Here is a 16,712-nt window from a genome sequence, read left to right as displayed (position 1 = left end):
TCCTGCTGATATTGAATCTTTTGCTTGACTGACAGGAAAATATTATTTGATGATTCTGAAGGAACTTCTTGGACTGAGGCTGCATTTTTTGTTGGTTTTTTTAAAAGAAAGAAGTTGAGTTGTATTAGTCACTGAGAAGAAAAAAATACTTAAAAAAAAATCTTGGAATAGACTTAGGTTCAGTAATGATCCAACCAATAGTGTATACTTACGGAATATATGACAGTTACATTAAGTTTTTTTCCCTTTATTATTGTCTCATGCCATCAACAGATTATCTATACCTACATTATGCTGAGAAAATTTTTTTTAAAAACTTCTCCACATTACTTGCCAACTCTAGACAAAAGTATACTACTGAACTTAGAAGCCTAGACATCTGGAATAACATTCTGTTTCTGCCACAAACCAGTGTTAAGGTTATATATGAAGTGCCATCCAGCCTTGAAAATTCTGATTTTGCTTCTGGTTGCTGGAAATTTCTAAAATGTGGAAGAACAGTTGAAAAGTTGTAACTTATACTTTAAAAATCAAAATGTTGAGATTCAGTAGCAGACTAAACCATAATTTATACTTCTTTGACATCTCTTTAGCAGGTCTTCAAAGGCACAAATCTGGTAGGCGTATCAACTAGAAAAATAGGAACTAATAGTATTATTTACATTTTATTCTGCTTTACATCCTAGATGGTTAGTTTTGTTTCTTGAATACAGAAATGAATTTCTTTCACACAAAAAGGGGAAGGTAATCGACTTAATTTGTACCAGAGAAGGAGAAACTGAATTATTTTATATGTTTAATTTTTTTTTTTTTTTTGGCAGTACGCGGGCCTCTCACTGCTGTGGCCTCTCCCATTGCGGAGCACAGGCTCCAGACAGGCAGGCTCAGCAGCCATGGTTCACGGGCCCAGCCGCTCCGCGGCACGTGGGATCTTCCCAGACCGGGGCACAAACCCGCATCACCTGCTTCGGCAGGCGGACTATCAACCACTGCACCACCAGGGAAGCCCTATATGTTTAATTTTAAATATTACACTTGAAAAAATTAGTAGTGATTATACTTTAATAAGTATGCCGCTTTGGCCTTAGAAACCTTAATATAAAGATTTTATTGTAATGATGTGTCATAAAAGAAGGATAAATTTCTATTTCTTTAATTCATTCTACTAGAAATGACAAGGCAATGTAGTAAAGATGAGTAGGTAATTCAATCAAATATAAATAACATGCTATATAGAACTTGGGCCGTTTATTTGAGAGTCCAAGGATCCATGCAGAGACTCTCCAAAAGGTCTCTGAAATTATATACAAAATCTGTGTTTGTATATATGTGCATTTTCTGGGGAAAGATTCATCAGATTCTCAAAGTAGTCAGTTACTTCTTCTCTCTAATTCCACTTTACATATAAAACATGCTTTAATATACATTATTTCATTTGCTTCTCCCTTTTTTCCTAGACTGTATGAGATTATTTTGTATACTCCTCCACCTCTATCCTAAAGTCCCTTAGAAAACTCTGCTTTTTGTGTCAAAATATATCACTGTCTTTGAAATGCAACAATATACCCACAATCTATTGTATAGTAGTTAAGAGCATGGGCTTTCTAATAGATACCTGTATTTAATTCTCAGCCCATCACTTATTACCTGTGAGACACAGAGAAGATGTGACATATTTAAAAGCTCCATCTCTGAGACTATTAAATAAGCATGTAAACACAGTGTTTGCTCAAAGAATCAAAAGAAATAATGCATGTAAAGTATCTTTATCAATTATTGCAAATCATTAAAATCTCAATTTCAAGTGTCCCAATTTCTGATCACCTTATATCTTTCCAGATCATTCTCTCAAATTTACTGACTATCCCAACAAGACCTACACTTCTTCACCTCCTTCAGGTCTTCTTTTCTCTGTCTAACCAACTTAACTTTCATGGCTAATTGTGACCACCCCCTTGCACACACACCCCAACTCCTTTGTCGTTTCTTCACATCATCCTACAGGCATACCTCAGAAATATTGTGGGTTGAGTTCCAGACCACTGCAATAAAGTGAGTATCACAATAAAGTGAGTCATGTGAATTTTATTTCCCAATGCATATAAAAGTTCTATTTATATTATATTGTAGTCTATTAAGAGTGCAACAGTCTTATGTCTAAGAAAAAAATGTACATACCTTAATTTAAAAAATTATTGCTAAAAACACAATTTTTTTTATAGCAACTTTACTGTTTAAAAATGGTAACCATTATCTGACAACACAGGATTGCCACAAACCTTCAATTTATAAAGACCGCAATACCTGTGAAGAGCAATAAAGTGAACTGCAATAAAACGAGGATGCCTGTATTTGGCAAAATTACAGTCCTGATAAAATCCAACCCCCTTTCTATTCCCCACCAGCACCTATGCAGCTAGAGGAAAACTCACAACCATACTGATTGGTCTTATCTAAATTCATGCCCACAAATCTCAAGTAAGTCCTTAACATTGCCCAGGAAATCAGGCCTAGGCCATTTACTCTTTTGCACTCCTACACTATTCAAACCTCCTCAAACTTCAATACCTGCTTCCCATTCTTGCTCTCAACAGATGACTTGACTTCCTATTTCAGATTATTTCTGAAGTCACATAACACTGCCTACCTTTGATGTTCTGTTTATGTTCCTAGCGAAGGCCAAACATCTACTTTTAGATTCTATTTCCTCTCAACTACTCAAGAATATCATACTACAAGTCTCAGTTTTTCCTTCCCTAGTGGATCATTCCCAAAAGCACACCAAGATGATGTTATTTCACCAATCATTAAAAACAACAAGATCTTCTTAAACCATACTTCCCATATTTCTCTGCTCCCCTCAAAAAGAACTATGTTCACCATCATCGATTTCTCTCCTCACACTCTCTCTTGAATCCTCCCGAATCAGGTTTTTGCTCCTATCACTCCACCAAAACTGCCCACATCAGTCATCAATGATTTCCACGTTGCTAACTCCAATAGTCAAATCTCAGCCTTCATCTTTCTTGACTGATTAGCAGCATTAGACACAGCTAATGACAACTTCCTCAAAAGCATTTTGTTTTCTTGGGTTTTTCTTCTTCCTCATCTTCTCAGTGGCCTTCAGTACTTCCTACTCTTTCTTCTAACTTCTAAATTTTAGGGTGGCCCAGGACTCATCCTTGAATGTTTTTCCTGTGTACACTTACTCCCTGATGATCCCATCTAATCTCATAGCTTTAAATACCATTTAGGTGCTAATGACTCTCAAATGTATTTTTCACACCTGGACCATTTCCCTAAATTCCAACTACTTTTTTTCAAAAGCCTAATTCACAACTACACTTTAATTTTTAACAGACATATCAAAATTGACATGACAAAAAATATAATTGCTGAGCCCCCAACCCCACTCCACCTCTGTCTGCCCCACCTCAGTTAAATTGTTCCAGTTGCTTGAGCAAAAAAAAAAAAAAAACCAAACAAATCACCCTTTATACCTCTTATATTCCACATCCAATCTCTAAGCTAATGCTATTGGCTCTTCCTTCAAAATATATCTGGAATTCAGCCACTCCTTATTATCTTCACTGCTACCACCTGACCAAGCCAACACCCCCTCTCAACTGAATTATTTCATTAACTATTTCAAATTTAAAAATATAAGTCAGATCGTGTCATTCCTCTGCTCAAAACTCTCCAGTGGCTCCTTAATTTGTTCACAATAAAAGCCCAAACTCTAACATTCACCTATAAGGCCCTGCATTATCTGACCCTCTATTTATCCACTCCTTCCCAGCTCTGTCCACTCACTCCATGATAATCTCACAGCTAGTCCACATGCTTCTATTTCAGGGCATTTGTACCAGCTGAAGGATCATCCTTCCCCATTCAGTCCCCAAGATATCTTTATCTAGTGCCTCCTTCAATTTTTGGCTCAAATGCCACCTTATTGAAACATTGACCACCCCATTGAACATTACAACCTCCTTCAACTCTCCCCATCAAGCTTACTCTTCTTTCTTTCCAGAGCATTTTTCTTCTATTATACCCTAAAAAATACTTATTTGGTGATCTGTCTCCCAGCAACTGAATGTAAGCTAGCTTCATGAGGGCAGAGATTTTTGTTCATTTTGTTCACTGCTGTATCCCGCCCGAGTGCCTAAAACAGTATCAGACACAATAAACACTTTTTAAACCAGCACGTAATAAAACTAACCTCTTAGTGAACTGTCTTCTGGCTGGAATGATTTGTTGTTTTCCTTTCCTTCACAGAGGTAGGTATGCTGTAATACTCCTTCCTCAGCTCCGTTAGGAGTGAAAATTTTATTTCTTTCATTTTTTGGTGGTTCCAACAAACTGTTTCTTGATGCTTGTTCTTGCTTGTTACGTAGTACTTTTTCTTTCATTCTTTGAAATATTTTTCCTGGTGATTCATAGCTTGCTTTATTTTTTAATCCATCCTTGTTGGGTTTTATAGCACTGATATCAAGAGAACTGTTAGAGGTGGTAGCCTCTGTTAGCATGGTAGATTGAAATATATTTTTATTATTAAAAACTGTTATTTCTAGGAACTGACTCTTTTTATGATCATTCCATTTTAAAGAGGACTTCTGATATTTCGCCAAATCTTTTACAGGAGTAAGTGTGCCTGAAGGAATGCTGTCAAAAAAGACTGCATGCATGGGCATATTTCTCCTCTGAGAAGATGTCTCTGAAGACAAGTGAATTCCTGGATGTTTCAAAGGTGTTGCAATCATCTTGATAAACAGTAGCAACAAATTTCCTCTAACAGAATATTCACTTAAACACAATTTTCAGGATAGACCTTCAGCAGGGGGCCAGAAGAACCTGTAGTTCAATGTGAAATCAACCTTTACCATGCTTTGGTACAGAAAAAGTTAAGTTTATTTGCTTTCCATAACAACATTATACTAATTAAAAGGTTTAATCGGTTCATAACAACACTGGATAATCTATAGCTCACAAATCAGACAAAGATTTTATATTTTTGTTAAAGCCTCATTTTACTATTTTTCAATGATAAACAGTTTGGCTTTTAAATTTACTTCTCTACGAAAAAGCAGCTTTCACCAAGTCTTCTACTTAATCGCTCTAGGGGCTGAATTTTGAATATCTGTTTTTGAAATTTATTTGAACCTCAAGTCCTGGAAGTTCCAATCTAATATTTGCATCAAAAACCATTAACTGACATTTGCATATGGCACTACATTAAGTTATAAAAGATTAAATTTCACCAATATGGTTTTTCCTTTTAGGCACTTAAATTTTAAGGCAGCAGCTACAATGATATATCCTAATGAAGGCTAAAAATCCATTCAATTTTTTTTTTTTTTTTTGCAGTACGCCCCCTCTCACTGTTGTGGCCTCTCCCGTTGCGGAGCACAGGCTCCGGACGCGCAGGCTCAGCGGCCATGGCTCACGGACCCAGCCGCTCCGCGGCATGTGGGATCTTCCCGGACCGGGGCACGAACCCGTGTCCCCTGCATCGGCAGGCGGACTCTCAACCACTGCACCACCAGGGAAGCCCACCATTCAATTTTTAAGTTAAATAATCTCTAATCCTGATTTTGTTATGCTGCAGAACATTTTAATTGTGAGGTTTTTGTTTAAAAAAACCCTCAAATTAAAAGTAAATTATATACATTCTAATTTTCTAAACATTTACCGCTACTTAGAATTTTTAGAGGAAATCATGCACTTGGGCATACATGGTCTTAGACTTGTTTAGCTTGCTTCTTACATATAAATTTTATTTCCCACACCTAGAAATTAAGATTTTTAGGTGATGAACCATACAGTTACATTCTGTAATACCTGGTAAATTAACAAAATATTTCAACCTGAGGAGCTCAGAACTTGAAAATCTAGATTTATAGCATCTCTGATCACTGAATTTATAACTATTCCAACCAGTCTTTGACATCATATAAACATAAAAAGCCTATTTCAGAAAATACAAATGCAATCAGACCAAAGACATCAAGTATCTTTATCTACAGTAACTTCTGTAAGAAACAAATATGCAAGTTAAAAATTCATATACGAATTACCATTTTATCCCATAGTTTATAAGAGAAAAAAAGAAGGAAATATTCCTTGATAACAAGAGCTGACAAAAAAGGGTTATCCTGGGAATGACACAAAAACCACTGAATTCAGCAAATATGTATTAATGTATATATTTATGCATTTGGCAATGTGCTAGTGACAGGAACCCTGTGCTGAGAGTTGTAATACTCACTAGCCATTCTCTTTAAACTGAATAAACTGGGACAATTGCATGGAAAGAAGGCAAAGTATGTGCAGGTTTACACAATCTCAATTCCTTAGAACCTAATGAAATGCTCGGCAGGAAGTATAAACTGCAAATAAACTAGCAGAACTAAGAACAGGCCCAATCTGTAGCACAATAGTCCTCCCCCGCCACCCCACTTCTCCCAGGGGTGGATACATTATAAGACCCGCAGTGGATGCCTGAACCTGTGGATAGTGCCAAACCCTATATATACACTATGTTTTTTCCTTTACGTACATACGTATGATAAAGTTTAATTTGTAAATTAGGCACAGTAAAGAATAAAACAATTATAACAATATACTGTAAGAGGGACTTCCCTGGCGGTCCAGTGGTTAAGACTCCTCACTTCCAATGCCGCAGGGCGTGGGGTCGATCTTGGTTGGGGAGCTAGGATCCCACAGGCCACGCGGCACAGCAAAAATAAATAAAAAATAATAAAAAGTGATAAAAGTTATGTGAATGTCATCTCTCTCACGCAAAATATCTTATTGCACAAATTTAATGGCTTTCCAACTTAACTAGGCATTTATCATGCACTGTGGCTGTAAACTTTTGCAGTTTGGGGTGCAATAGCAAAACCTGCATGCATTTCTTTTTCCTTCTTCACAATTTTACAAATAGAAGATTCGGTTTTCACCCAGACCTTAACAACCTCAGCATACAATTTTTTTTCCTCATTAAGTCAGGAGCTTTCAACTTTTCACTTAAAGGAAGCACTTTGCAGCTTCTCTTTGGCATATCCAAATTGCCAGCACCACTACTCTTGTGTTTTGGGGCAATTATTAAGTAAAATTAGGGTTACTTGAACACAAGCACTATGATACCTCGACAGTCCATCTGATAGACAGTCCATCTGATAACCGAGAGGGCTGCTAAGTGACTAATGGGTAGGATATGCTGGACAAAGGGATGATTAACATCCCTAGCGAGACAGTGTGAGATTTCATCATGCTACTAAGAAAAGCATGCAATTTAAAACTTATGAAATGTTTATTTTTGGATTTTTTCATTTAATATATTCAGACTGCAGTTGACTGAAGGTAACTGAAACTGTGGGCCGAGGAAAGTGAAATGCGGGTAATGGCGGGGGCGGTGGGGACTACTGTACACACACAGAACTGTTTTCATCTAGAGGCAGATAATTACAGTCACAGTGAAAGTCTCCAAGAACCAGCACACAACTCCTCTCCTTCATGTTGCCCAACTTCTTCCTTCTCCATTCAAACATGTAGTAGGATTGAGAGGTGTGTAGTCAAGATTCTGAAAATCCTCAAATTCCACTCACCCTCCCCAAAAGATGCAGAAAGTTCCTCTTTAAATAAGAAAGAGAAGCACCTCTTTCTTATTTATGTGATAAAGAGCAACTCAATAGACGCGAAAAGAGTTGCCAATAGTTGCCAGGTTTCAGTGCTGTTGGTGGAAAAGAGAAGGATATAGAGAAAAAAAATATCACCCAGGATTTTCTCTGACCATAGAAGCTTTGCAGAATAGATAAAGAAGAAAAACAAAAAGCCACTGGGGGCAGGGGGAAAGCCACTGGGTAGAGGCCACTCAATAAACACCTGAAGCCCCATTCTCTTCCTAGTTAACAGAAAAGCAAAACAAAGAAAATAAATCATGATGCTCAGACTCTAGGACTGAAGAAGAGAAGGTGAATTCTAAAATGGTATGCTTGTGCCTTCATTAACTGCTTAAAACTATTGGAAAATCTAATACTTATAATTTATTCTGAAAACTGACAAATGCTGATGTACTAGGAAAAAATGGCTATTTATTCAAAATAAATACTCAGGTGTGGGAAAACCATTATATAAAAAAAGCTAGCTATGAGCATTTATAGTATGTAAAAGGCAGGCTAAACAACTGTTATCATGGATATGATACTGAAAGTAGTTTTTACTCTTCTTCCTAAGAAGACATGAAAAGTTCTAGGAATCTACTGTTGTGGTAATATTAATAATAATTATAATGGAATGGATCAAAACTCCCAAGGCACACTAACCAAAACTGGGAGACAAGAGTTGGGAAAAAAAATGAGAGGAACAGTAAGTTAACTGGCAAATGATACATTTGGGGGGGAAAATGCAGCACATGACACACTGAGGGCCAATATAGATAACACTCAAAGAAACCAAATGAATCAATTTAAAGAAATGATCAACACAAAAAATGGCCAAAGGACATTTATGGCAATTAATGGAATACAAAAGGCCAATAAATGAGTCAAAATGACACTCCATTTTACTATTAAATGAAGAGATGCAAATTAAAACAGTGAGACTTCTTATGATTATCAGATTGGTAAAGATTAATTTCAAAATATAGGTTTGCATGCCAATGGTAAAGAAATTCTACTTAAAATTCTTTTTCTTATAGAAACATCTACATAAGAATGCAAATATATATGTGGTAATAATAGTCAACATCTACTGCATATACATCAGATACTACTTAACCTTACAGCAATTCTTAAGAGTTAAATACTGTCATTATTCCCATTTTGAAGATGACGAACCTAAGGCACTGAGTGGTTAAATAACCAGTCCAAGGTCCCGCTTACAATGATTAAGAGCAGGACCTCAGTCTGATTTCAAAGCCCAAGTTCTTAAACAGGCCCTATACAAGGATGTTCACTTAAGTACTGAGCTAATTAGAAAGAATCTAGATGTCTACCAAGATGGGACAAAATTCTACTGTTTACTGAAGTACCAGGCTAACTAGAAACAACCTAGATGTCTATAAATATGGGACAAAATTCTGCTACATCCATACAACTGAATTCTATGTATTCAATAAAAGGATATACACACACACGCATATACTGACATAGAAAGTAGCTAGGATACACTAAATTAAAAAAGCAACAGAATAGGACGTACAATTGAATTTCTGTAAAAACAAAAAAAAGTCAAAAATAAACAAACACATCCAGTAGCATAAGCATAGGGCAAAAAATCTGTAAGTGAGTATACCAAATTGTAAACAGCGTTTATCTTTGAAGTGCAGCGTTTATCTTTGATGAAGGGGCCTGCCACTACCTTAATAATTTTACTTACATCTGAACATATTTGCGAATATGTAATTTAATCAAAAGAAAACAGAAGCTGGATGGATCAATTCTTTCTTTAGCTCTGTGGATGCTGGGTTCCAAGGTAAAGAATCTGGCAGTGACGCACACAATTCTCCTACCTGGTAATCTTTAAAAAAAATTTTTTTTTTTCTAGAAGTGATTTTAGAAGAAAAGCCTGGAGCGCTCACCATGGAAACGAATCTGAAAGTAGTCTACTCTCTTGATAACTACAGTAGACACACAACAAATATACCCCGAATGAATGAGTAGTTGTGATACTACAGCCAAAGCCAGAAATGCACAGAAGTCCGAGAGAGCCCAGAATGCTGAAGCGCTGAGACTCGCGGCGCCAGAAAGGACCGGAGGCAGGAGGCGAGAGAAGAGGGGCGGGGTGGCAGTACCTTGGGCGAAGGGCCTAGCATGGCAAGACGGCTGCAGTCTGGGCTCGGCTTCGTGCTGGGGAGAGGGGGACCTGGGCGCCCCAAGACTCTCGCCTCTGGCCCAAGTCGGCCCCAGCTCGCAGCGGCCTAGCCCCAGCTGACGCTCACTTTCTCGGTGAGGTTCCCTAACCCCTAAACTGCTTGGGAATTCAAATCTGAAGAGCCCGCCCTCCCAGCCAGCCCGGGATTGGCGCGCCCAGGAACTGCGTCACCGTGCGTCTCACCGGCACTCAGGAAAACTGGGGGTGGTCCCCGCTCCGCGTGAGCAATGCTGTTTCCATAAAAACTGGGCAACCCCAAGCTGCAGCGGGTACTGAGCACGCACCTATAGTCGTTCTCGGACTCGTTTTTTCTTCAGAGGGGCGCCAGCCCAACGTTCCGCCGCTCCTCCCGAAATGCTCTGCGGCAGGAAGGCCTACGTCAGACGTCGACTGCGCGCTCCCGCGCTACTGCAGTTTAAGAAGCTTGGCCCTTCCCGGTTACCCTCCTGCTGTATGTGTGAAAGCTAACAGCTTTTGGTTAGGGCTTCCTTCATAGTGTGAGGAAACGGCTTGCTGAATACGTTTGAAAGAGCTTTTAGTTTTCTCAGACCGTCAGATATTTGAGGCCGAGAAGGAACGTTTTGTTTTTAGGGGATAATGGACTGAATGCAAAGTTATACTTGCAATGGGATGTTTAGTGTGAGCTATTCCCCCAGGAAGTGTGATTTTTTTTTTTTAAACCTGATCGTCTCGAATACTACTCTGGGTTGCGATGCAGTTCGTGACAGTCGCGTTTAGATTTATTCCTGCCTTAGGCTACTCCCAGTGATGCTCTGCTCTGACTAACCACCGCGGAGTACTGTGTATTCTTCGCCTCAGCGCCCCGGCACGACGCTGTTGCTGGCTGGAAGCTTTGTGTAGGGTACCTTGTTTCAGTCTTGGCGGAGGAGGAGCCAGAGGAGTAACTGGTGTTTTCAGCCTTAAATCCCTCCCAGCTCCAATCCTGCATCTTCCGTTCATGGACTCCGCCCCCCCCCCCCTCCAAGTCAGCATTTAGGACAGGAGAGTTTATTTTTTGCCTCATCCAAGAAAATTCTCAACATCCTAGAGTCATGTATTGCATTTGTCCGTTAAGACTGGACTGAAATGGTTGTAATGGATTAATTTTTTTAAAGTGACTTTTGCGATTCCCTCTTCTAAATCTTGTATCCACTAAGTCTTGTGCTCACTGAATATTCAGAATCTAAAATATAAATTTAAAACATCAAATGAATGCAAGTAAGGAAAATAAACCAGTTGGGGGTGGGAGGTGGGAAGCAAATCATAGATCAAATGAAGTTTCTGTCTGTGCAGCATAATGAGAAAGTGGCCGGACATGGATTTGCACCAAATTTATGGGAAAAACCAGACTTAAAATATATGTTTAGTGTCGTCTATGAAATGCATTTTGTGGGATAGAGAGACTTTCAAAAGACAGGCATTTATACTTCAAAGTATCTGAAATAGAGGTATGAAAGATTTTTGTTCCTGATGATGGAGATAGCCATGGCTCACACATTCAGCCAAAACAGGAACCTTGAAATATTAACGGCAGACCCTCAGAATTACAGACTTTAATTTTTTAATTAACCACTTCTCATGTGAGAAATAACTAGGATCTAGCATGCTCCAGGGTAAACAGCAACAGGAATTTACATAAAGGTGACTAATAATTTTCCAAGGAAAACTGGATAACAGTTTGTGGATAAAAAGTGCAATGAGAAGGCATACAGGCCAAGGGACAATGTTCATCTGTCCAATGGGACATCAACATGCTGCCCTGGATGGACCCTCTAAGTTTGTGTCTGCCAGGAGACAAGCAGACGAGCTTCTTATCATCACAGCCAGGCACCTGGGATAACCTGCCCTAAATCTGTAACTCCTGGGAACACATACAGACTCACTTAGGGTCCAGAAGACAGACATAGGAGGAGAAGACTGGAATCCTCATGTTGTGTGGGAGTTGCTGCCAAGAGATCTGGGTCTGCTTAGCCTGGAAGAATATTCCTAGGACAATGGTAAGTTCCATCAGGGGTACTAATTGACCATATAGCATTTTGAGGAGAATTATAAAAAAGATGCTCTTTCCTCAAGGTCAGTGGTTCTCAACCAGGGATGATTTTGCACCCCAGGGGACATTTGGCAATGTCTGGAAATATAAATGTCACAACTAAGAAGGGTGCCACTGCCAGCTGGTGAGTAAAGGACAGGAATGCTATGAAACATCCTATAATGCACAGGACAGCTCTTGCACTACAAAGAATTATCAAATCTAAAATATCAGTAATGCCAAGGTTGAGAAATCATACGTTTGGAAAATGTAGCCCTGAATTAGGATTTTAGTCGCCTCTCACTCTCTCAGCTGTGTTCCCAATGTAAGGCACAACTGTGCAACCACTACGCCCTTTCTGGACTTAGAGGAGGGATGAGGATGGGGTCAATAGTGAGGTTATCGAGGCTTTTTAGAGGATGACCCTTCAGTAGAAAAGCCTGCCAAAGAGATTATTTTGTGATAGAGACAGTATACAAACACACAAACATATATAAACATACTGTTACAAATTGTAATAAGTGCTAAGGAGATGTGTCAGTTTGGGTCCTGCAGGAAGCTGATGGTGAGATGCAGTTAGGAGTATAAGAGATTTATTGGGAGATAAGGCCTGTGAAAGTTTTAAGGGGTGGAAAAAGAATTGGGCCTGGTATATCTTCAGGCTTTGATGCAAATCAGACATTTGTAAAAGAAAATGGGAGAAGGAAGCAGAATTGGTCAGAGGGAGCCAAAGATTGCAATACAAATTGACAGAGTGTTGGCTAATGAAGTAGGGAGTTTGGGGGTAGCCCATCAGAGGACTCCCGCAGTGGGCAGAAGTAGGCAGGCCCTGAAATCCATCATGCTGGAGATGGGAAGAACATGCTTTGGCTCAAAGGCTTAAAAATTTTTTTTTAGCTGAGATATAATTGACATATAACATTATATTAGTTTCAAGTATACAACAAAATGATTTGAATATGTATGTATTGTGAAATGATCACCACACTATGTCTAGTTAACATCCATTCTTACACATAGATACAATTTTGTTTTTCTTGTGATGAGAACTTATAAGATCTACCCTTTTAGCAACCTTTTTTTAGTTAATTTTTTTCTAAGATCTACCCTTTTAGCAACTTTCAAATATACAGTTCAATATTTTTAACTGTAGTCATAATGTTGTAAATTATACCCACAAGACTTCTTTATTTTATAACAGAAAGTTTAAATGTTTTGACCACCTTCTTCCACCTGTCCAACGCCAACCCACACCTCTGGCAACCACCAATCTATTCTTTGTATCTATGAGTTTAGTTGTTGTTGTTTAATTTCACTATTAATTGTGAGATCATACAGTATTTGTCTTTCTCTGTCTGACCTATTTCACTTAGCATAATGCTCTCCAGCTCCATGCATGTTGTTGCAAAGGCAAGATTTCCTTCTCTTTTACAGCTGAATAATATTCCATTATATATATATATATATATATATATATATATATATATACACCACATTTTCTTTATCCATTCATCCATCAGTGGACACTTAGGTTCTTTCCATGTCTTGCATTTTGTAAATAATGCTGCAGTGAATATGGGGGTACAAATATCTTAGTCTTTTTTTATTTGGTTAAATACCCAACAGTGGAATTGTTGGATTATATATAGTAGTTCTATTTTTAATTTTTTGAGGAATTTCCATACTGTTTTCATAGTTGCTGCACCAATTTACATTCCCTCCAGGTATGCACAAGGGTAGTCCTTTCTCCATATCCTTCTCAACACTTACCTCTGGTGTGCCGCTTGTGGTATCTTAATTCCCTGACCAGGGACCAAACCCGAGCCCCCTGCAATGGAAGCTCAGAGTCTTAACCGTTGGACCACCAGGGAAGACCCATGACAACATTTCTAACAGGTGTGAGGTGGTAGCTCACTGTGTTTTCGATTTGCATTTCCCTAAGGATTAGGGATGTTGGGCACCTTTTCCTATACCTATCGGCAATTTGTATGTCTTCTTTAGAAAAATGACTATTCAGTTTCCCTGCCGATTTTAAAATCATATTTGTTTTGCTATTGAGCTGTGAGTTCTTCATATATTTTGGATGTTAACCCCTTATCAGGTTTATGATTTACAAGTATTTTCTCCCATTCTGTAGGTTGCTTTTTCATTTTGTTGATTGTTTCCTTTGCTGTGCAAAAGCTTTTTAGTTTTAGTTTGATCTAGTTCCACTCATTTATTTTTCCTTTTGTTGCCTTTGCTTTTGGTGTCAAATCCAAAAAATCATTGTCAAGAAGCTTACTGCCTATGTTTTCTTTTAGAACCTTTTTTTTTTTTTAGAAGTTTTTTGGTTTCAGGTTTTTTTTTTTTTTTTTTTTTTTTTTTTTTGGCGGTTCGCGTGCCACTCACTGTTGTGGCCTCTCCCGTTGCGCGCAGGCTCGGTGGCCATGGCCCACGGGCTCAGCCGCTCCGCGGCATGTGGGATCTTCCCAGACCGGGGCACGAACCCGTGTCCCCTGCATCGGCAGGCGGACTCTCAACCACTACGCCACCAGGGAAGCCCAGGTTTTATGTTCTTTAACCATTCTTTTCAGGTCTTTCACCATTTTGAGTTAATTTTTGTATGTGGTGTAAGATAGTGGTCCGATTTCATTTGTGTGTGTGTGTGTGTGTGTGTGTGTGTGTGTGTGTGTGTTAGTTTTAGGTGTATAGCAAAGTGATTCAGACCTATATATATTTGTATATATATATATATTCTTATATATTATATAAGATTATTCAGATTCTTTTCCCTTATTGGCTTTTACAAAATATTCGGTATAGTTCCCTGTGCTATACATTAGGTCCTTGTTGGTTATCTACTTTATATATAGTCGTATGTATATGTTAATTCCAAACTCCTAATTTAGCCCTCCCCCACTTCCCCTTTGGTAACCATAAGTTTGTTTTTTATGTCTGTGGGTCTATTTCTGTTTCATATATAAGTTCATTTATATCTTTTATAAAATTCCACGTATAAGCAATATCATATGATATATGTCTTTCACTTTCTGGCTTACTTCACTTAGTGTGATAATCTCTAGATCCATCCATGTTTCTGAAAGTGGCATTATTTCATTCTTTTTTATGGCTGAGCAATATTTCATCGTATATATATGCCACATCTTCTTTATCCATCTGTGAATGGACATTTTTGTTGCTTCCATGTCTTGGCTATTGTAAATAGTGCTGCAATGAACACTGAGGTGCATGTACCTTTTCAGATTATGGTTTTCTCCGGATATATCCCAGCAGTGGGATTGCAGGACCATATGCTAACTCTATTTTTAGTTTTTTAAGGAACCCCCATACTGTTCTCTATATTGGCTATACCAATTTACATTTCCTCCAACAATGTAGGAGAGTTCCTCTTTCTCCACACCCTCTCCAGCATTTATTGTTTGTAGACTTTTTGATGATGGCCATTCTAACTGGTGTGAGTGATACCTCATTGTAGTTTTGATTTGCATTTCTCTAATAATTAGTGATGTTGAGCATCTTCTCATGTGTTTGTTGGCCATCCATATGTCTTCTTTGGAGTAGTGTCTATTTAGGTAAGTTGCTTCATTGGCAAATATTTTCTCCTGTTCTGAAGGTTGTCTTTTTGTCTCATTTATGGTCTCCTTTGCTGTGCAAAAGTTTTTAAGTTTCATTAGGTCCCATTTGTTTATTTTTGTTTTTATTTTTATTACTCTAGGAGGTGGGTCGAAAAAGATCCTGCTGTGATTTATGTCACAGAGTGTTCTGCCTATATTTTCCTCTAAGAGTTTTATAGTATCCAGCTTGCATTTAGGCCTTTAATCCATTTTGAGTTTATTTTTGTGTATGGTGTTAGGGAGTGTTCTAATTTCATTCTTTTACATGTAGCTGTCCAGTTTCACCAGCACAACTTATTGAAGAGGCTGTCTTTTCTCCATTGTATATTTTTGCCTCCTTTGTCATAGATTAGATGATGATAGGTGCATGGGTTTATCTCTGGGCTTTCTAGCCTGTTCCATTGATCTATATTTCTGTTTTGTGTGCCAGTACCATACTGTCTTGATTACTGTAGCTTTCTAGTATAGTCTGAAGTCAGGAGCCTGATTCCTCCCTCTCTGTTTTTCTTTCTCAAGATTGCTTTGACTATTCGGGGTCTTTTGTGTTTCCATACAAATTGTAAAATTTTTTGTTTTAGTTCTGTGAAAAATGCCATTGGTAATTTGATAGGGATTGCACTGAATCTGTAGATTGCTTTGGTTAATATAGTCATTTTCACAATATTGATTCTTGCAATCCAAGAACGTGGTATATCCTCCATCTGTTTGTGTCATCTTTGATTTCTTTCATCAGTATCTTATAGTTTTCTGCATACAGGTCTTTTGCCTCCTTAGGTAGGTTTATTCCTAGGTATTTTATTATTTTTGTTGTGATGGTGGATGAGATTGTTTTCTTAATTTCTCTTTCTGATATTTTGTTGTCAGTGTATAGACATGCAACAGACTTCTGTGTATTAATTTTGTATTCTGCAACTTTACTGAATTCATCAATGAGCTCTAGTAGTTTCCTGGTAGCCTCTTTAGGAGTTCTGTGTGTAGTATCATGTTTCTGCAAACAGTGACAGTTTTACTTCTTTTCCAATTGGGATTCTTTTTATTTCTTTTTCTTTTCTATTGCTGTGGCTAGGACTCCCAATTTTACTCTTTCGTATGTGGCTGTCCAGTTTTCTCAGCACCATTTATTGAAGTCAAAGGCTTTATTAGATCCTGAAGTCCATGCAGTTAAAGTCTGTCAGATAGCTGTACTCATCATATAG

The 16,712-nt window shown here is 38.2% G+C and overlaps 1 protein-coding gene across 1 annotated transcript in view; it reads right to left on the bottom strand.

The window, feature by feature from the left end:
- The window catches only part of MIS18BP1 (MIS18 binding protein 1), a 54,168-nt gene extending 49,408 nt beyond the window's left edge, over positions 1-4,760 (bottom strand). Inside the window, 2 exon segments of the mRNA XM_007467376.1 lie at positions 3-79; positions 4,220-4,760. Coding sequence (XP_007467438.1) covers positions 3-79; positions 4,220-4,760 — 618 coding nt within the window.
- Between the last annotated feature and the right edge of the window lie 11,952 nt (positions 4,761-16,712).

The sequence above is a fragment of the Lipotes vexillifer genome, unplaced genomic scaffold, assembly GCF_000442215.2.
Source record: "Lipotes vexillifer unplaced genomic scaffold, Lipotes_vexillifer_v1.1 scaffold190, whole genome shotgun sequence".
Taxonomy (NCBI): domain Eukaryota; kingdom Metazoa; phylum Chordata; class Mammalia; order Artiodactyla; family Lipotidae; genus Lipotes; species Lipotes vexillifer.
The sequence above is the reverse complement of the archived record's forward strand: the minus strand, read 5'-3'. Positions and strand labels throughout refer to the sequence as shown.